Source organism: Mercurialis annua, linkage group LG6 (genome assembly GCF_937616625.2).
Source record: "Mercurialis annua linkage group LG6, ddMerAnnu1.2, whole genome shotgun sequence".
Lineage (NCBI taxonomy): Eukaryota > Viridiplantae > Streptophyta > Magnoliopsida > Malpighiales > Euphorbiaceae > Mercurialis > Mercurialis annua.
The window spans coordinates 582645-604815 of NC_065575.1; the positions used below are offsets into that span (position 1 = coordinate 582645).

The 22171-nt window shown below is 36.4% G+C and overlaps 4 protein-coding genes across 8 annotated transcripts; 3 read left to right on the forward strand and 1 right to left on the reverse strand.

The window, feature by feature from the left end:
• The first annotated feature begins 595 nt into the window (after window positions 1–595).
• On the forward strand, window positions 596–4498 carry LOC126688346 (protein NRT1/ PTR FAMILY 8.1-like). Of its 5 annotated transcripts, none has more exons than XM_050383012.2 (5): window positions 596–800; window positions 1432–1593; window positions 2178–2395; window positions 2729–3285; window positions 3377–4498. In XM_050383012.2, exons 2-5 carry the CDS (start codon window positions 1488–1490, stop codon window positions 4209–4211), a joined length of 1716 nt encoding a protein of 571 aa, XP_050238969.1. In that variant the 5' UTR covers window positions 596–800; window positions 1432–1487; the 3' UTR covers window positions 4212–4498. The 5 variants fall into 5 exon arrangements, with proteins under 5 accessions (XP_050238969.1, XP_050238968.1, XP_050238965.1 ...); XM_050383011.2 differs by having other exon boundaries at window positions 596–766; XM_050383008.2 differs by lacking the exon at window positions 596–800 and adding an exon at window positions 876–1192.
• A 1217-nt stretch (window positions 4499–5715) lies between these two features.
• Window positions 5716–7613, forward strand: LOC130015650 (uncharacterized). The gene is made up of 2 exons (XM_056106201.1): window positions 5716–7495; window positions 7585–7613. The coding sequence occupies exons 1-2, from the start codon at window positions 5716–5718 to the stop codon at window positions 7611–7613; spliced, it is 1809 nt and encodes a 602-aa protein (XP_055962176.1).
• Window positions 7614–16653: 9040 nt separating this feature from the next.
• On the forward strand, window positions 16654–17517 carry LOC126687116 (uncharacterized). The gene is made up of 2 exons (XM_050381497.1): window positions 16654–16789; window positions 16887–17517. Exons 1-2 carry the CDS (start codon window positions 16756–16758, stop codon window positions 17339–17341), a joined length of 489 nt encoding a protein of 162 aa, XP_050237454.1. The 5' UTR covers window positions 16654–16755; the 3' UTR covers window positions 17342–17517.
• A 1175-nt stretch (window positions 17518–18692) lies between these two features.
• LOC126687115 (protein OCTOPUS-like) lies at window positions 18693–20625 on the reverse strand. Its single transcript, XM_050381496.1, has one exon. It carries the CDS (start codon window positions 20501–20503, stop codon window positions 18809–18811), a length of 1695 nt encoding a protein of 564 aa, XP_050237453.1. The 5' UTR covers window positions 20504–20625; the 3' UTR covers window positions 18693–18808.
• Window positions 20626–22171: the final 1546 nt, after the last annotated feature.

A 22171-nucleotide genomic window follows, 5' to 3' on the forward strand; every position in this document is an offset into this window, starting at 1 on the left:
GTGATGGAGCTGCTGATCGCATAAAGTCTTTTGTTTACATTCTAAGTTCATACCTTTATATAATAGTGAAAATTAAATACATTCACATGCACTAATCAAAGCTTATGATCTAAGCATGGATTTGATTATGGCCTAAAATCCATATTATACAAAGACTCTTTAAGTTTTTATATAAATTTCATTATGTTTATATTTATACTCTATTATTATATAAAAAATATTATTTTATCAATTATTTAAATTATTTTATTTCAAATTTCTGTTACGTACGCCAAGAGAGTATGTATTTGACCCGTACATTGGCCGTTGGACAGAGCTGTATATTTTTATACATTTTATCATTTGAATCCATTAAAAAAGGACAAGGAGACAGCAGATTCTTAAGATACTAACAGAATATGTATAAATTATTATCATATAATGCTTAAATTTGTCAATTCAATCCCACATCACGAAAGAAACTCCAATGATTAAACAAGTGATAGCGTAATTTTCCAAGTATGAACAAATTATCCAATTTGTTAATATTTTTATTATTACTATGAATCTGCATCACCTTATATATAGCTGTGAATTTCTATATCCACAGATACAGCAATATGAAATGGAATTAATAGAGTAAAATCCATTGAATCCAACGCCATTATAGTTGAAAACAATGAAGAGTTAAATTAGAAGACCTTTTATTTATTAATTTTTCAACTGTTTATCTTATGCAAAGGATGTGCCGCATTATTTTTACAACAATGGTTAAGAGTTCATAAAGGTAAGATTATTCAGGAAAAAAAAATAAAATAAAGGTAAGATTATTCATACCTCATTTATATATGTTCTTGCCTTATATTTCTGCAAATCTATACATAATTTGTAGTTTTTGACTTATTTAAGACTGCCCATTTACTTAATTTGTAGTTTTTGACTAATTTAAGACTACCCTTGTACTTAATTTGCAGTTTTAGCTTCAGTTAAGCAGTAAAGCCATAATCTTTAACCTTCAAGAACTGTAAATTTTGAGTCTTTTACGTCTGGGTCTCTCTCTGTGTGTGTATGCACGTGCTTGATGATGATGATGACTTAGAATTTTCAACTCTCTTTTTGGTCACTTTTTAGATATTTTAGTCAAAGCTGCAATCAAGCTCTCACTGCTGTATTTAGTATCTTTTTTCCACATTAAAGATCAGACATATTAAGGGTATGAACTATGAACTGTCTGGCTTTGAGCTTCTTGAGCTTGAGTAGTGATTCATATCATAAATTTCAGATTCTTATTTTGCCTGTTTTAGTATGTTTCTGATAAACTCGATCTAGTTTCCAATTTTTCATGTTGATTTAAGGTTCAGTGTCCATATTTTTCCAAATACTAGTTCTATCTTTATTATCTGATGTATTTGCTAGTGAATCTAAATTTCAGTTTGGTTTCATATTTGGCAGTGTTAAGATAATCTCAACTTCTGTACTAACCAATTCCAAAGAGTAAGGAGGCAGCTATGGAAGAGGATGATATCTACACAAAAGATGGAACTATTGACTATAAAGGGAATCCTGCTAATAAAAAGGAAACTGGAACCTGGAGAGCTTGCCCTTTTATTATAGGTACTTCTGCAATTTCTTGTTTTATAATAAGCTTATATAGAACGGAAATAAAAACGCCGAAACAGGAAACTCCAAAATAGAAAAAGGTGAAAGCATATGATTTATTGTAATAGGTTATAAATATAGAGTTTTGGAGTTTAAAAAGTGTTTGCGGCAACGGAAATGAAACATTGAAGTGTAGAAGTTTTTGCACTACATAGATAGTAAGTAAATGTCTGAAACCGAAAACTCCAAAACAGAAAACGGGGACAGTTCAGTTTTTGTTATAATAGATTATAAATATAGAGTTTCAGAGTTTAGAAAGTGTTTTCGATAATGAAAATGAAACATTCAAATGTAGAAGTTTTCGTGCATCATAGATATTAAGTAAAGCTCTGAAAGTGAAAACTCCAAAACAGAATAGTGAAATCACAAATTTTATTATAATAGGTTACAAAAAAAAAGACTTTGAGAGTTTAAAAAGCGTTTTCGGCAATGGAAATTAAGCATTGAAACGTAGAAGTTTTCCGTGCAACATAGACAATAAGTATTGGGATCTGGAAATGTAATTGAACATGCTTATTAAGTTTGGTTGTCATAAACAGGAAATGAATGTTGTGAAAGATTGGCTTACTATGGGATGAGTTCAAACTTGGTTATTTATATGAAGCACATACTGAATCAATCAAGTGCTACTGCTACTAAAAACAACTCTGATTGGAGTGGAACATGTTATACCACACCGTTGATCGGAGCATTTCTGGCTGATGCTTATTTTGGAAGATATTGGACTATTGCAATCTTCTCAATCATATATGTCATCGTAAGTATTACCCATCTGAAAATTCTGATGTTCTATATTGAATCTGTAAAGTTTCAACTTGTGGAGGAAGATGTAAGCTCAACTTTTGATAATGTAGCATTTTGAAACCAAAAGTGGAATGTAAATATTGAGTACATAATATAAAACAAATCCTCGATCGCCTCGGGGAGGAAAGGCAGTTCACTCTTTATGCTGCCTTGCCCTGCCAACGCATTACGCTGGTCCCTGATATTTTTGGCTCTCGGGACTGGCTCATGCTTACATCAGGGAAGGGCAGCTAAGCGAACTAACTCAAAACCGCTCATTCGTGCCTAACGGGTATTTCTTTCACAGGGGATGACACTTTTAGCATTATCGGCATCTGTCCCTGGTATAAAACCAAGATGTTACGCTAAAGACGACTGCGATCCAACTGAAGCACAAAGTGCAGTGTTCTTTGTTGCACTTTACCTAGTAGCACTGGGAACAGGAGGGATTAAGCCTTGTGTTTCGACATACGGAGCAGATCAGTTTGATGATACCGATGAGGGTGAGAAGAAGCACAAGGGTTCTTTCTTCAATTGGTTCTACTTCTCTATTAATGTTGGAGCTTTGATTGCTTCGTCTGTGCTGGTTTACGTACAAATGAACTGGAGTTGGGGATGGGGTTTCGGCATTCCTGCAATAGCCATGGCAATTGCTGTTGTTAGTTTCTTTTCAGGAACTCGGCTATACCGGTACCAAAAGCCCGGAGGCAGCCCTTTCACGCGTCTCTTCCGGGTGATTGTGGCGTCTATAAGGAAATACAAAACCAAAGTTCCCGCTGACAAGGCTCTTTTATATGAGATTGCAAATGATGATGAATCAAACATCAAAGGAAGCCGCAACATAGAGCACACCAAAGATTTTAGGTACGGATAATCTTATTTGTTATATCCTCCTAACGTTTTCGTTTCAGCATTTAAATTTCTGATCTATTATTGTAATCTTGGTCCTTTTCAGTTTCTTTGACAAGGCGGCAGTAGAAACAGAAACAGACAATGTAAAGGATTCAATAAACCCATGGAGACTTTGCACGGTAACTCAAGTGGAGGAACTAAAATCAATCATTCGGTTGCTTCCAATATGGGCAACTGGTATAATTTTTGCTGCAGTTTACAGCCAGATGAGCAACTTGTTTGTGTTACAAGGTGATCAAATGAACAAATTTGTTGGCCATTCCACTTTCGAGATCCCATCTGCGTCTCTTTCCGTCTTCGACACTCTTAGTGTTATTTTCTGGGTTCCTATCTATGACAAAATCATTATGCCATCTGCTAGAAAAATCACAGGTTACAAACATGGCTTGACTCAACTCCAGAGGATGGGCATCGGTCTCATTATCTCCGTATTTGCCATGGTATCTGCTGCAGTTTTAGAACTCGTACGACTCGATATGGTTAGAAGACACAACTCTTATGATGTTAAAGAAGTACCCATATCAGTATTTTGGCAAGTTCCGCAGTATTTTCTGATAGGATGTGCAGAAGTTTTCACATTTATCGGACAACTCGAATTCTTCTACCAGGAAGCACCCGATGCCATGAGGAGCTTGTGTTCTGCCTTGTCGCTCACAACTGTTGCGCTAGGTAATTACTTGAGCTCTCTCCTTGTAACCATCACTATGAGCATCACCACTCGAAATGGAAAACCAGGGTGGATACCTGATAACTTGAATTATGGTCATATTGACTACTTCTTCTGGGTATTGGCAGTAATGAGTGTGCTGAATGTAGGAGCCTTTTTCTTTATCTCAAAATGGTACACATACAAAACACCACTGGGAACTCTTCGTTAAAAAAACGATATTGCATGGAAAGTTCTCGAGTTCTACGTTTCAGTGTTTCATTTAAATACTTTTGAAATGTCGTTTATAGCCTATTTCAGTGCTGTTTCGTTGTTTTTTGTTTCAGTTTTTCCTTGTCTGTGCTACATAGTTGATCGATGATCATATAGATTTGTAGTTGTATTGTTAAAAGTTAAAACAACTGTAGATAAATTCAGCAAGTGCTTGAAAATGTGGTATCTTTTACCAGAAATTTGTAAAGTACAGTTCAAAGAATCTCATATTAGTCATTTTTTCCACTTCTGATAAAAAAAAATGCATGAGGTCGGGGGTTCGAACCTCCGATTCTCCTCAGGCCGTGGTTGCCTGATTTAACTTTAAAAAATGCATACTTGTTGGCTATAGGCCCTTATTTTTTATCCCTTGTTTTGATGATAACTAAAGCCCACTAATGTGTTGATTGAATTATTGCAAGGCCCAATTTCTAGAAGCATCTTGATCTTTCCTCTAGCAACAATGAAGGAGGGTATTTTCGGAATCAGCTTGAAATATACCAGCCCAGCACTATCAGGTTGTCAGTGTACCCTGTACTGCAATCAGGCTGCCAGCACTACCAAACAAACCTGAGCTCAACCTGATTGGCCAGATCAGCCTAGAATAGGCTCCTCCTCTTGTCACCATGTACACCTTGCATAGAGGATAAGAATTGAAGGAATATCCTGATGTGACTCAGCCCTACTCTCTAGAAGATTCTTGGAGTCTATAAAAGGCATTCTTCTCCATTTGCAAAGGTGTGGGAAATCAAGTGAAAAAGATCAAGTTTCCACATTCTCAAGAGCTTTCAATCCGTGGTGATTTATCTCAAAGAAAACTAGGAATAGTTTGAGTGAGAGTTCATACCATCTTTCTGTAATCATCTTGTGAGGAATAGAATAGGTTCTGGGTAGAATCAGATTTATTCTTCAAAGGGTATTAGTTTGCTGAAGCTATCAAATCAGCTTGTAAGTTACAGACTAGCTTCTGGGTAGAACTAGGGTTGTATTCTTATTGGCTTTATCTCTAGCCCGTAATAGAGATCTCAGAGTGGAATACTTAAGGATGGGGATCCTTAAGGAGTGGATGTAGGCAGGGTTGCCGAACCACTATAAAAATCTGGTGTTCAGTTTTATGCTTTAGTTTCTGCTTTACTTTAGCTTCATCTAAAACTGTTTTTGAAAGAAAGCTTTTCATTTAAACTAAACATAACTTTACATCATCTCTATTTTTATACTCTGTTAAAAAGGTTTTCATAAGTCTATATCACGCAGCTCTCAAACTGATCCATATTTGATTAGCTTGTGAAGACTTTACATTCATCAGGACGAAGCTATTCCATTAGCTTTACATATTTAAGCAAAAGTTTTTAAGTCTCAATTCACCCCCCCCCCCCTCTTGAGCTACTGCTGGACCCAACAATTGGTATCAAAGCAGGTTATATTCGCTCAAGCTAATATTCCAGCTTGCCAAAGTGATCCTAATGGCTACTAGCTCAACAGGCGTTTCTAGTGCTTCTGGGGTACCAGAAGGGAGTTCAGTTTCGAGACCTCCACTCTTTAATGGATCTAACTATGATTGGTGGAAAAATAGAATGAAAAATTTTGTGCAGGCCTATGACATTGAATGCTGGAGAATCATTTTGAAAGGAATCACACCTCCATCACTTACTGAATCTAATGGAACTAGAAGAGAAAAGACTGAAGAAGAGTACACCGATGAAGATTGGAAAGCTGTTCAGCTCAATGCCAAAGCTATCAACATGATTCATTGTGCATTAGATGCCACCGAGTATAATCGAATTCGAGGATGCTCAACAGCAAAAGAAGCATGGGAAAAACTTCAAACCACGTTTGAAGGAACAGATCAGGTTAAAGAATCCAAAATCAACATGCTAAAGAGACAGTATGAGCTGTTCCAGATGCAACCTAATGAATCTATTCAGGAGCTAAGCACTCGCCTTTCAAATATTGTAAATGGAATGAAGAGTCTCGGGGAAAACATAAGAGAAGAAGAACTTGTGAAAAAGGTTCTAAGATCTCTTACCGATAAATGGGACAGCAAGGTAGATGCCATCTTTGAAGCAAGAAATCTAAAAGATTACTCCCTGGACGAGCTAATGGGTTCGCTGTTCACTCACGAGCTAATTAAGAAAGGGAAAGAATCAGTCTTCGATAAAAAGAAGAAAACTGATCTAGCTCTAAAAACTGTCAATCAAGAGAGTGATTCAGATAACTCAGAAGAAGAAATAGCTCTCATGACTCGAAAGTTTCAGAAGATGTACAAGAAAGGTGGAAGAAGATACAGGAATGACTTAAAGAAATCATACAATCCCAGACCTGAAGCTAAGAAGGAAACACTGGAAGCTAACTGCTTTGAATGTAACAGCCCGGATCATTTCAAAGCTAACTGCCCAAAGCTAAAGAAAAGATATCGGAAAGAAAGATTTGATAGAGCTATGAAAGCCACATGGAGTGACAGTGAAGCATCCAGCTCAGAAGAAGAAACACCAGGAAATGCCATTGTTTGCTTAATGGCCAAAATAGGAGAAGAGTGTGATCCCCAAGACAATGCTGAAGGATCTCAACCTAATCAATGTTCAGAAGCTGACAGTTCAGAAATTGATCATGAGGTAAAAACTCTTGACATTAGCTCTCTTGATCTTCAAGATTTATATAATGCTCTTTTCAAAGAATACACCAAGGTTTCTTTAAAATATCTAAATCTAAAAGGAAAATACAAGATCGCAGAAGCTGATAATTTGACTAGCCAGCCTGACCATGCTAGCGCTAATCAAACTAATCAGCTTAAGACTGATGTTGATCAGCTTGAAGCTAATCTCACTCAGCCTTCGAGCGATCTGATTGAAGAGCTTAGACACTCTAAATCCCAAATCAGATTTCTCCAAACTGAACTTGAAGTTTCAAACAATGTTAAGAAAATGTTTGCTAGACTCAATGAAAATCTGAAAATCAAAATCGTTGGCTTAACTCGAGATCTTGAGACTTTCACAAAAGGTAGATCCAATCTTGACATGCTCCTTGGAACTACTGATATGCGCTTATCTAAAAGCAAAGCTGGCATTGGGTATGATTCTTTAAAAATTCAAGAACCCAAAGCTACTCAGTTTGTGAAAGCCATGGTTGGCCCATCTCGATCTAACTATCAAGCGCAACCTTTTGTCACTAAAGAATCTTGCTTTTACTGTAACCGAAAAGGCCACTCGGATAAATTTTGCAATTTCAAAAAGAAAGCCACTCAAGGTAATCAGACTCGGAACAACTTATATGTCAAAGCTAACCCATCAGGACCCAATTTAGCTTGGGTACCTAAAACTAACTGATCTTTTCAGGTTTGCCTAAGGAGCAAAAAGGCACATGACAACTGGTACGTGGACAGTGCATGCTCTAGGCATATGACGGGTGACAAATCCAAGTTCACCCAGCTCAAACTAAATGGAAGAGGATCAGTTAGCTTTGGAGACAACAGTCAAGCTAAAATTATCGGTTCAGGAACTATTGGGACTAATCATCCTATCGAAGATGTATCTCTGGTCAGCGGGTTACAATTCAACCTACTCAGTGTCAGCCAGCTATGTGACAAAAACAGAAGAGTGATTTTTGAACCTAACAAATGCGAAGTTCAAGACTTGTCTAGCAACCAAACTCTAATCATTGGAGATAGAGTAGACAACATATATCTCATTGATCTAGAGAAACTTAATGAGTCTGATCTATGTCTCGCTACCATTGAAGAAAATTGTTGGCTATGGCACAGACGATTAGGCCATGCAAGTATGAAGCTAATCAGCAAATTATCCATCTATCAGCTTGTGGAAGGACTGCCCAGCCTAAAATTCGAAAAAGATTCCATTTGTGATGCATGTCAAAAGGGGAAGCAAACCAGATCATCCTTCAAATCTAAAGGACAGCTAAACTCTAGTAGACCTCTGGAGCTACTTCACCTTGACCTATTTGGTCCAATCACTCCAACTAGCTTGGGAGGTAAGTCTTACGCCTTTGTGATTGTGGATGATTATTCAAGACTCACTTGGGTTCTTTTTCTTGCTCACAAAGATGAAGCCTTTGAGAAATTCTCAAATCTCTGCAAAAGAATTCAAAATCAACAAGGGCTAAAGATTTCCACCGTTCAAAGTGACCATGGAAGGGAATTTGAAAATAAGCTATTTGAGGAGTTTTGCAACGATAATGGAATCACTCACAACTTCTCAGCACCTAGAACTCCCCAGCAAAATGGAGTGGTTGAGAGAAAGAACAGAACCCTTCAAGAAATGGCTCGAACCATGATCAATGAAGCCAAGCTACCCAAATACTTCTGGGCCGAAGCTATTAGCACAGCCTGTTATATTCAAAACAGAGCTTTGGTAAGATCTATTCTGAAAAAGACTCCTTATGAGCTCTGGAAAGGTAAAACTCCAAACTTAAGCTATTTCAAAGTTTTTGGTTGTAAATGTTTTATTCACAATAACAACAAGAATCAGCTTGCTAAATTTGATGCCAAAGCTACTGAAGGTATCTTCTTAGGCTACTCAGATCATAGCAAAGCTTATAGAGTCTTCAACAAAACATCACTTGTTGTTGAAGAATCTATTCATGTTGTTTTTAGTGAAACTAATCCCTCTCTATCAAGGAGAGAATCTATTGATGATGAAGAAACAGGTTCAAACCAAGAAAAGACACCTCAAGCTAATGAAACAGCTCAATCTGGAGATACAACTATAGAACTGTTCAATCAGGCTCAGCCTGATAATGATCAGCAAAAGGAGTTTCTGAACTGGGAAGATGATCAACAAGCTAATGATCTCCAAGCTAATAATGACGAACAGATCCACACTGATCTACCAACCGAATGGAGATACCACAAAGATCACTCTAAAGAAAATCTTCTTTCCAGTCCTTCAGACAGGCTAGTTACAAGGAGCAAACTGAGAAATATGATAGGAAACATAGCCTTCGTATCTAAGATCGAACCAAAGACAATTGAAGAAGCTGAAGCTAATGAAAACTGGCTAATAGCTATGCAGGAGGAGCTAAATCAATTCGAGAGAAACAAAGTCTGGCAATTGGTTCCTAAACCAAAGAATCAGTCTATCATTGGAACTAAGTGGGTGTTTAGGAACAAACTTGATGAAGATGGAAATGTGGTCAGAAACAAAGCAAGATTGGTAGCTAAAGGTTACAATCAGGCTGAAGGAATAGACTTTGATGAAACATTTGCCCCGGTTGCTAGACTTGAAGCTATTCGAATGTTATGTGCCTTTGCTTGCCACAAGAACTTCAAGCTTTTCCAGATGGATGTCAAAAGTGCCTTTCTCAATGGATATCTAGAAGAAGAAGTCTATGTCAATCAGCCCCCTGGTTTTGAAGACGCTGCTAAACCTGATTATGTCTACAAGCTAACCAAGGCTCTATATGGGCTAAAACAGGCTCCTAGAGCCTGGTACGATAGGCTGAGCAAATTTCTTCTTGAAAACGAATTTGTAAGAGGCAAAGTTGACACCACACTCTTCACCAAGAGAAGTCAGAAAGAAATCATCATTGTCCAAGTATATGTAGATGATATTGTGTTTGGAGCTACTCAAAGCAACTTGTGCAATCAGTTTGCAGAGCTAATGAAGAATGAGTTTGAAATGAGTATGATGGGAGAACTCACTTTCTTTCTCGGTCTTCAAATTAAGCAAAGTCAAGATGGGATTTTTATCTGTCAAACTAAATATACAAGAGAACTCCTCAAAAAGTTCAAAATGACAGAAGCTAAGGAAAGCCGAACACCAATGAGCACAACTACCAAGCTAACTACAGATGAAAAAGGTAAAGAGGTAGACATTAAGCTCTACCGAGGTATGATTGGATCCCTTCTTTATCTTACATCTAGTAGACCTGATATTCACTTTAGTGTTTGTTTATGTGCTCGCTTTCAAGCTAACCCAAAAGAATCTCATCTTATTGCTGTCAAACGCATTCTTAGATATTTACTTGGGACTGATGAATTAGGCTTATGGTATTCAAGGGCTACTTCATTTGATTTGGTTGGGTATAGTGATGCTGATTTTGCAGGTTGTCAAATTGATAGAAAAAGCACTTCAGGAGGATGTCAATTCCTAGGAAGCTCATTAGTCTCATGGCAAAGCAAAAAGCAAACTTCTGTTAGCTTATCCACTGCTGAAGCTGAATACATAGCTGCTGGAAGCTGTGTTGCCCAGATTATATGGATCAAGCAGCAGCTTGAGGACTATGAGCTAATCTATAAACTCATCCCCATTCTATGTGACAACACAAGTGCCATCAACTTGTCAAAAAATCCTGTGCTACACTCAAGAACAAAGCACATTGAGATCAGACATCACTTCATTAGAGATCATGTTCAAGCTGGCGACATCAAGCTAATCTTTGTGCCTACTGAAAATCAGCTTGCAGACATCTTCACCAAACCTCTCTCTGAAGATCAGTATTGCAAAATAAGAGGAGAACTTGGACTAATGAAGATCAGTTCTTAAACAAGTTCAAACTCAATCACTTTGGCAAATACACATTCTCTCTCTCTCTTTTATTTTATTTTATTTTATTTTATTTTATTTTATTTTATTTTATTTTATTTTATTTTATCATTTCTGTCTTTAGCAATCATTTTCAGAAACAGGTATTAAATCAGCTCAGGGCCAAGGCTAATCAGATTACCTCTTTTCTGGGCCGAAGTAAAGACAATCACTCAAAAGCCCAAAACTCCTATATGGTTCTTAAAAAGCCCACTCTCTCTCCCACTTACCCCACTTACCCCACTTACCCTACCCATCTCATTAGAACCTAATTATCTATTCCACCTCATCTCCAAAACCGCCGCACACCTCATCTTCCTCTTCAAAACAACTTCTTCTTCTTATCATCACCTCTCACCATGGGCAAGAGACCTGCAAAAATCACTGAGGAACCCGAAGGAAGTAGAACAACAGCCGAATTCCTTTTTGGCATGACTGAAAGCACACCCAAGTCAGAATCATCTGAGCAACCGAGAAGGACTCTCATCCCTCCCAAATCAATCGATTGGGCATTCTACGGCAAAGAAAAATTCTCCTTCAAGGAATGGTTTGAAGCTCAACAATGGACAGCCTTCATTCAGATCAAAACTGGGATATATGAAGAATTGGTGAATGAGTTCTATAACTCACTCAAACCGAAAGGGAAAACAGAGTTCACGGTGACTCTCAGGAAAAAGAAGTACCTCATCACACTATCAACACTATCCGAGGCTTTCCAGATCCCTAACCAAGGAACTAAAGGTGCTACGAAGAAAGAAGTCTGTCAACACACGGGCTTCAACGAAGGTACATTCAAAGCTCTGGCCACCGCTCAATCCGAGGTAAAAGGTTCCGAACATGTTAGCTCTGCATCTCTCATTCCTAGACTAAGGGTCATTCACAAATTCCTTACATGCTTCATTGCCCCCAAATCTGGTAGTCACGATTATGTTAGCAGTATTGAGCTCTTTTTCATGTGGCATTTAGTCAAGCTAAAACCCTACAACCTGTGCTACTTACTAATGACTGTTATGCTTGGTGTGAAAAAGAACAAAAATCTGCCCTATGGAATGCATTTGACCCTGCTGTTTAAACATTTAGGAGTGAATTTATCTGCCTATAAATGTTCTCATATTGCTGATACTGATGTGGTGTCCAAGCTGTTTACTACTCGTACTAAGAAGAGAGGTATTGAATCTGGGAGTTTTCAAGCTGTTAAGAAGATTAAACAGGAGAAACAAGTTGAAAGTGAGAAAACTGAAACTGTGGAGGTAGGTGATTCTGGCTCCTCCAAAACCAACTCTCTTGACAGTGTGAAGAATGGTTCAGATAAGGAATCCAGTGAGAAAGATATCAGCTCATCAGACAATGAGCCTCTGCTAATGAGGAAAGCTGCCATCCAAAGATTAGCTTCTGGGAAAAACAAACAGAAGCTAAAGGCCCCTGCCAAGACTGAAGCTGATAGGATCATAGGTGGCCTACTGAAGACCTCACGGGACAAGGAATCTGAAGAATCAGTTGGAGAACAAAGTGCTGAGAAAGCAAATCAGACTGAGCCTCATTCTGATAACACAGTCAAGATTGCTGATCCAGAAGCTATCTCTGCAGATCCCAAAGACGAAGCTCCCAGTGAACCTATTCCTCAGGCTAATTTGCCTTCGGAGCTAATGAGTAAATTTGCTGTCTTTGAGAATTTTTGCAGGAATACCTTTGACCAGAGCATGCTAGCTATGAAAGCAGAATTCTCCAAGCTAGTCAATTTAGCTCAATCTGAAGCTAATCCTGTTCCAGCTCCGGTCATCAGCCTCCCCAAGAAGAAAGCATCTGACTCTGACAGACTGTCAACCAAAACTGAACCAGCCTCCAGACCTCCCAAGTTGCCCATCAGACGGTCAACTCGATCAAGCTGCTCTTTCAAGACTGTTCCAATACCGAAGGGTCAGCCTGGGTCAAAGGACAGGCCTGAAGAACTGTGAGGCTAATTGAATTAGCCTGTTTTCTGAACCTGATTTACTTATGTTTTGTTTATGTTGTCTTTTTATTTCTGAACTTGGTTTATTTTGCCTTTTTGGATGACTGACAAAAAGGGGGAGTAGTAGCCCCTCTTTTCATGGTATTTTGTTAGCTTGTTAAAGCTTTTACTGCCTTGTGCATTTATGATCATATTTCATGGCATGTCATTTATGAAACTGTTTTATTTAGCTTCTTCATATATGCCATACATTCAGGGGGAGCATGCTAAATAACTCATACTACTCTTCTAGAAATATTCCTATCTTGCAAATGGAAAGGTTTTGTCATCATCAAAAAGGGGGAGATTGTTGGCTATAGGCCCTTATTTTTTATCCCTTGTTTTGATGATAACTAAAGCCCACTAATGTGTTGATTGAATTATTGCAAGGCCCAATTTCTAGAAGCATCTTGATCTTTCCTCTAGCAACAATGAAGGAGGGTATTTTCGGAATCAGCTTGAAATATACCAGCCCAGCACTATCAGGTTGTCAGTGTACCCTGTACTGCAATCAGGCTGCCAGCACTACCAAACAAACCTGAGCTCAACCTGATTGGCCAGATCAGCCTAGAATAGGCTCCTCCTCTTGTCACCATGTACACCTTGCATAGAGGATAAGAATTGAAGGAATATCCTGATGTGACTCAGCCCTACTCTCTAGAAGATTCTTGGAGTCTATAAAAGGCATTCTTCTCCATTTGCAAAGGTGTGGGAAATCAAGTGAAAAAGATCAAGTTTCCACATTCTCAAGAGCTTTCAATCCGTGGTGATTTATCTCAAAGAAAACTAGGAATAGTTTGAGTGAGAGTTCATACCATCTTTCTGTAATCATCTTGTGAGGAATAGAATAGGTTCTGGGTAGAATCAGATTTATTCTTCAAAGGGTATTAGTTTGCTGAAGCTATCAAATCAGCTTGTAAGTTACAGACTAGCTTCTGGGTAGAACTAGGGTTGTATTCTTATTGGCTTTATCTCTAGCCCGTAATAGAGATCTCAGAGTGGAATACTTAAGGATGGGGATCCTTAAGGAGTGGATGTAGGCAGGGTTGCCGAACCACTATAAAAATCTGGTGTTCAGTTTTATGCTTTAGTTTCTGCTTTACTTTAGCTTCATCTAAAACTGTTTTTGAAAGAAAGCTTTTCATTTAAACTAAACATAACTTTACATCATCTCTATTTTTATACTCTGTTAAAAAGGTTTTCATAAGTCTATATCACGCAGCTCTCAAACTGATCCATATTTGATTAGCTTGTGAAGACTTTACATTCATCAGGACGAAGCTATTCCATTAGCTTTACATATTTAAGCAAAAGTTTTTAAGTCTCAATTCACCCCCCCCCCCCCCTCTTGAGCTACTGCTGGACCCAACAACTAACTCCCGCTAATCTCCGCTAACATCTAACCTTAGAATAGGTCTACCTCTGATAAAAAAAAAAAAACAATGCTATACAGAATGATATTGTAATCTAAGGAATTAAGCAGAATCATTAATACCTTAAAAATATAATATTTGCTTTCTTTTATTCATTTTCAATTCTCTGTTCAGAAGTAACTCAACAAATAAGAAGCAATACTTTCTTGTAAACAGCATATTCAAATCAAACACCAAAATCTGAAAGAATTGTTATCATAACTCTGAAATAAAATTACAAATCAAACCAATAGGCCAATTCATTGTCTAAATAAAAATAAAGTACATATAGTATCACAATATTACATTTTTTCTTGGTGAGATTAAAATAAAGAAGAGTATTTGATTGATTTCAGATGCTAACTCTTCATAAATCCCCATCATTAGGCATCAATCCAAATCTTCTCCATCTCTGCGCTAAAGTTGGACAATTCCTCGATTTTCTGATTCAACCGAGATAGTATAATTGCAGAAACAACCCTAGGGTTTTTTCCACAATGCTCGAAGATATCGTCAGCCTCATCGCCATATAAACGTTCCATGCATCTCTCGAAGTGAGTTCTAGACATTCCTGACTCAACTTCCACACCGTTGGACAAATCCCTTGCGTAATTCGCAGCGGACTTTAGCCAGATCAACAACATCTCCGCTTGATGCATATGATCTTCACGTTTGTACTTAATTTTTAGATTCTCATCAATACGTATCTTCTTGAACTCTCCATCTTGCTGAACAGGTTTGGGATGACTTGCAGTACAAGTTTTCTTTTCTGTAAATTTGTTGACGTTATTACTTGAAAACCCTGAACTGAAACTTTGCAAAATATTCATCAAATGCGCGAATTCTTCCATGAGTTTAGGATGATCACAGATTAAAGCAGAAACCGCATTCTCGAAACCGGACTTGTCGATCTTTTCTTGACTGTAGTTATAGAAGCACTTCAAGAAAAGCAAATAAGTTTCTCCAGATATCTTGGATTGTACTTTCTCGCAGAAAAGAAGCCATTCATTCTGAATGTTTTCCATGGTTTGCAAATTACCAACAGTGATCAAAATTCAGAAATAGGTTTAAAAAAAGGGAGAAAGAATGAAATTTATAGAGAATATGAAGACTGGTTTCTAGAGTTGGCTGTTTTAATAGTGATATTACAATACTACCATCATTTTAATGACGTGTTATAATATAATTGCTCTGTCCATAAATAATTGGACCGTAATGGACTAAGTCTACCTAATAATTTCTCCACTAGTGTATTAAAGATAGGAAAAGATCAAAAGAATCCTTTTTAATAAAGGACTACTAGTATATATATATGCAACTGAATAAACAGGTACTGTAGTTAATTAATTAACGGTATTTGCGGAAATTAAATAATTAATCTATATACTGGACACTAAGGGGTGCAAAAAATCAAGCTAAACAAAGAAATCAAACCGAACCGATAGAATTTGATCGATTTAATGTTATAAAATGTTTGATTTTTTGGTTTGGATTGAAATTAGAAAAAATTGTTTAAGCTCTAATATAAATTGAAGCAAAATAACCAAACTAAACTGAAAAGTGACTGAAACGAGAGGAGTTCAAGTCGGTTCAATTTAAAACTTACTCTTAATATTTTAAATTTTATGTATAAAAATATAAACATGTAATTTAATCCAATCCTGGCCCCTGGGGTATAATTATATTCAGATTTATATAAAAATTTCTGAATATTTTTAATTTTTGTGAAATATAACAATAAATAAGCCAAAATTACTTGATTTCGCTATACATAATGGTGATATTTTTTTATCAGAATGATGTTCGACGCTTATACCATTCGAGGTATAGCTCGTTGGTAATGATAGTTATTGATATACTAATTGTAAATGGATTTAAATAGTAATTCCTCCGATCTAATACAATATTTACAAAAACATATAACTAAAAAAATAAAAATATTTGCGAATCTTACCTCAAAATTATAATTTGAAAATTCTACCTAGCGCATTTCAGCATTTTTTTTTTTCACTTATGAACTTCATAGCATTAGAGTTTTTTTAGATATTTGTACTTTCTGATCTAGTTAGACAATATTTGAGTTACTGCTCCAAACTATATTCCTGCGTATTTTTCTAAAAATAATTTCAAACGAATCTCTAAAAATACATGTTGCGGCCGTTTGTAAAAAACAATTTCTAAAAAACACAACAGTGTCTCTAACAATTTCAAATTGTTTTAAGATAAATTTAAACAGAGTAATTTTTATATAATCTGATAGTGCGGGCAAAAATTATTAAAAGTAAAAGAGTAAAAAATTAAAATACAGAATCGGAGTATATTTTACAAATAAAATTAAAATTTGAGATTTTTTTTTATAAATTCCCTAATTTTAATTAGGAAATACACATAATATGGGCTTGAGCCCATTTCTTGTCACTAATAGGTTTGTTCAAGAAAGGTCCGTCTTTTGCATATGTGTAAGCCACTCTATGTCTCCAATAAAAATTGTTTTTTAAGATTTAAGAACTGATATTACCATCAACCAAATTGATCAAACCATCGTTTTTCCTCTACCCATTTCTAATGGTTCGCAAACGTTACCAAGAAGCCAAAACAGGTACGGGATTTATTCTTTAGTTTAGATCAAAACGAAGTTACCTTCCAACTGTTCGATAAAATGCCTGAATGAATTTTATATTTTCATTTTTGCTCAGGCTTTGAGTATATAAAATCGATGAATTACGACAAGTACTTGAGGAAAGTCGGATTGGGAAGAGAAGACTGGCATTTCTGGAAGCAAGTAGGCAAGGCTTTGGTCTGTACCTACACGCTTTTCGGCGCGGCTTGGGTCTACAATGAGACATCACCACTTGGCTGGTGGACATTGAAGCCAATGCCAAAGGAGGAGAGGGAGTTGGCCCACTTGTATGAGAGGAAGGAGTATCCGTACCCGGGGGATGCGGAAGCCATGGAAGAGTTTGTTGCTCAAGGAGGAATGATTGGTACTGCAATTGGGCCGAAAGGGAACCTTGAAAATGATAAGGATTCTTTTAATTATCAGAAGGAATTGCAGAAGGAAAAGTTCGAACAAGAATCGCAGAAATTGTGGATTCGAATGAGGAATGAGGTTATTCAAGAACTTCAAGAGAAAGGGTACGATGTTGAGTGATTAGTGTTGGATGCTATGCTCCTTAGTTTGTGGGTTTTTCAATTTGAATGCTTGAAAAGATATTGTATTTGATATAATTACATGTTTGAGGATGAGACTCTTTATAGTATAATCCTGTCTAGTATGACTTTGTTTTATGATGTATCATATGGAATAAGGGAGACGAATTTGTGTCATAGCAAAGCATGCATGGTTTATTGATTAACTATTAACAGAAGATTTTCTGTTATTTCTTCAAAAGTGTTTAGTGGAAGGTTAGCATAAATTGTTTGTGATGCCAACAACGAAAGGTTCCGCTTGTAGTTTGGCTTGAGCCCCAGAAGGAAAACTTGAACTGAGTTCTAAATTTTAGAGTGAAATCGAGCTTAAATTTAATAGTATTTTAGTCCTGCTTGCTTACATGTCTAAGGATAATCATCAATAGCAACTCTATTTGAAGGATGTCAGATATATCTTTTTTGCTGTAAATAGTTGGTGATGGCTGCACTGAACCAAGTAGAATTTATAAGTTTAGGGAGTAATTGAAGGCGATGGCTGCACCAAACCGAGCAGATCTCCAACTCTCCTGATACCCATGGTGACTCGGACAGCTGCATCAAAGCAAGCAGATCTCTAACTCTCCTGATAGCAATGGTGACTCGGTTAGCACAAGTGCAACCGTTATTGCAATCAAGAACAAGCTCATAAACCAGAGGTATTGGATGCTGGCGGAGGACAATGCTACGACAAAGGACACTAGTGGTCCTACGATCAAAGAAAGTGACAGCATATTATCGGCTTTGTTTCCAATGGGGGGTGATTCAGCCTCTTGAAAGTGACACCATAAGTCGACACTACGATTCTACATTGTCACAAGGGCACAACAATCTATTTCATTTCTATCATTCATATTCACCTCAAGCAAATAAAAGTATCATTCATTTCAACCATACACCTCAAGATAGGATATTTTGAAGCATACGGATACGGTGCTAATGACTCTCTTTCTTGTTGCACGAAAACATCTCACATCCTATGTTTCAGCATTTCGTTTCCGTTTTCAGAAACCCTCCAAAAATTTCAGACTCTATACTTATAACCAATTCTTATCAAAATATCATTTAGCCGTTCTCCATTTCAGTGTTTCTACAGTGACCCTTAATTCATACTATAATGAGAATCCAATTCATTCAACAAGCAACCAGGCGTTTCCCGAGAAGCAAATACACTGCTATATAACTATGATCACTAGCTATTCTAGGTTTTTAAATAAAAATGCTAGCTGCATTGCCTGATAAGCATCATTTATTGAACTAAATTAACTGGCAACAAAATTATCTACCTACCATTGCTGAATTATTAGAAACATCTATAAGAAAAGACAAGAGTTAGATAAATTTGATTTGTTTTTATCTATAGAACAAGGAAACACATTAATCCATGTTTTTACAACATCACATTCCATTTGAAGAATAACTAAACTCACCTCTACGGAACATTTCTTGCCGTAGGGTGTGAATTCTGCAGCCTACTCCTTCCAGATTTGCTTCTTCCATAACTCCTCAGTGGAGTCAAGTAGAACCTCAACATCCCGTTATCAAGGTGGCTTGGTGAATATCTTGCACTCTTATTACGCTGCAGCATTTTCACATCAGTTATACTACTGGCACTGCATGCCATTTTGCTGGCATCTCTAGTGCTAACAGTATAACTCCGTATAAGCTTTTGACTGACAGTTTCGTTTGCTTCCACGCTGGCTACTCCACCAACCTTATGTACGGACTCCTCTATTCGCTCATCGACTTCGTTTCCACCAATACTACTTTCCTCATCCTCGCATTTGCTACCGTTTCTCCTCTGCATCAAACCCCAAATATTCCACACGCTACGCCATTTCTGCTTGTTCTTAAATTTGAAACCTTTCTTACTAATCTTCGCAGCAATGGAATCAACATCCTTAGCAAGAGCATCAGAGCTCTCCCTATGATAATCTTTAAGTGAATACCAATTCGAATCCCTCAATTCTTTCTCTGTAACCAACAACTTTGCTCCATGGAATAACCCAATTTCAGGAGATACCTTAGTATTTGAAATCGATTTAAACTCCTCATCGCCTAAAGTCAATCTCCGATTGGAACTCAAACGATCAAAACTCTTCCTCCTCCTTCTATCAGAGTAAAACTCCTTAGTCTGAGCCGTACCTCCGGGGCTACTCTCACCTTCTTTATTCAAATCCAAAGCCTCATTCTGATTCTCAATCCCATTAGCTGATAACTTAGCATCCTCTAAAACAGCAACCAAAGGAGCAAGTCTTGGATACGTTTTACCAATCAAATATCCATCCCATGAAGCCCTAGGTTCATCAAACGAATACCTTGAATCATCAACAGATAATCTAGCCATATCAATTGAAAACCTTGGATCAGTATCACAAGATCTTCTACCAAGCCCGTATTCCCCAATCTCCGATTGGGTATCTCTCAATCTTCTAACACTTGGCTTATCACCATCTACAACGCCACCATTTTGGTTTTCCTTCTTATGGCTATTATCACTTTTTTTCTTCTGTTTTAACTGCCATTTAACTAACTTGTTTCTAAAAACAGAAGCTGCATTCCAAAAGCTAAAATCTTTACCTCCATTTTTCTTTGTCTCCCATTCAAGATCTATAAATTCCTTCATAGTTTTAAACTCCCCATCTTCATCAAAATCATCAACATTTCTCTCACTAACCTCATCAAAAACCCTAATTATACCTTCATTTTCCTCCTCTTCTTCTTTCAAGTCAAGACACAATTTTTCAACCTTTAACTTGCTATTAAAGCTAAATCTTTTCTTACTATCATCACTGTTAAAGAGATCAGAGAGAGTATTTCTTGACCTGACATCGCAAGACTTACGGCGTGGCTGATCAGAAGGGTTGGTGGCGGTGGTGCTAGTGGAGGAGGAGGATGCGTTGTTAAGATTTGAGCTGCAAGAATAAGATTTGCAGCGGCGGAGCTCGGCGGCGAGGTGGGTGAGAGGGGTTTCTTGGTGGGTGTCAGGGTCGATTCCTGCAAGACGTTCACGGAGGCAGCAGGCACAAAAACCGGTGATGGGTTTGGAGGGGTGGCGGTGGCAAGTGGAGTGGCGGTGGTGGTGGAGGGGCGGGAGGTGGTGTTGGGGTGGTGGTGGTACTGTCATGGTTTGTGGTGGTGGTGTAGTGTGTGGAGTAAGCTCATCTCTTTTAGTGTTAGAGAGAGAGAGAGAGAGTAGTGAATGGGCAGTGAAGTGAGTCAGCAGTTGGTGTGGTCTGTTAAGGACATTTTTTTAAGACAAAACCCCTTCATAAACCCTTCTTAAATTTGGGATTTGGGAATTCTATTTATTAAGTAAACAAATCTGATAACATAAACTTTTTTTTATTTTGATTTTTCTAGTTTTGAATTCTAAGTCAATAATACAACAATATCAGGAAAAAATAATAATTCTCAAACTACAAAAATTTAATAATTTTAATTAATTTAGTACATTTTAATTATTTAATTATATTTTTCAAAAGTTGATGAATGATTACTTGAATTAAACTTTTTTTAGATCATTTGAAGAGGGAAAATATTTAAAGCTTATAAGAAAAAAATGATCTCGTATCCTCAATAAAATGATGTTTACTGATATTGAAATTATTTAAATATCACTCGTTGGTTATTAAAGTAAAAGTTGAACTTTTAAAAAATTAATATCATTTTGATGTATAAATGACATGACCAACTCTGACTTCTCTAGTCAAACATTTAATTAATTTTTTTTGTTTCTTTTGGAAAATTCATTTCTTTTCTATGATTTACTGAAAAAATTCATTGTATATTTTTATAGCATATTTTATATCATTCTTATATAATTATATTTTTGAGAAGAAATCATCCTTATATGTTGATTTAGAAATTTAATAATTTAATTTGATTTTATATATTTTATAATTTAATTGCATTTTCAAAAGTTGATTAGTGATTACTGGACTTGAAGTTTTTTCTGATCATTTGGAGAGGGAAGATGTTTTATACTTATAAAAGAAATGATATTTTATTGATACTGAAATCATTTAAAATATAGTTTATTGGTAATAAAAGTTAAACTTTAAAAATAACACATTTCGATATGTAAGTGAACTGGCCAACTCCGACTTCTCTAAACAAATATTTAATTAATTTTTTTTTGTTTCATTTGGAGAATTCAATTTTTTTCTATGATGTACAGAAAAAAATTAATTGTATCTTATTATAGCATATTTTTGTATTATTGTATTTTTGAGAAGATATATCCCTTATATGTTGCTTTTGGAATTTTTATTTATTTGGCTATGTAGTCTAATAAAGTAGTAATTGAAAGTATGTGGAAAGAATTAGATACTAGTTCTGTTGAAGGTAAAAGATTGAATTATTTATCCTTTGTTTTGTTGAACTTTATTTTATAATAATCTAAATTTCCATAACTTCATGGTTTGGAGCATGCTTGATGTGGTTGGGTTACTTTTGGTCTTCCACTTTTTCATGTTCTGCTTGCCAAAGGAGTAAATATTCATGAGTATGACTTGAAGTACAAGTCAGAATTCGAATCAAAACTTTAAACAAAATGTTCAATTCTACCTAGAAAGTGCCCATATTTATATGACTGTTAACACTAGTTAATTTAGTAAATGAAGTATTTTTTATATATAATTTAAGAGAGATAAGCGTTTGTGAAAGGATTTGAACCCACGATATGGCAGTTTGTTACTCAACGTTAATATTTAAGCTATAACTCATTGGTTAAACAAAATATTTTAATTTTAATAAATTGTACAACTGTAATAATTGTTTTTTTTATTATTAA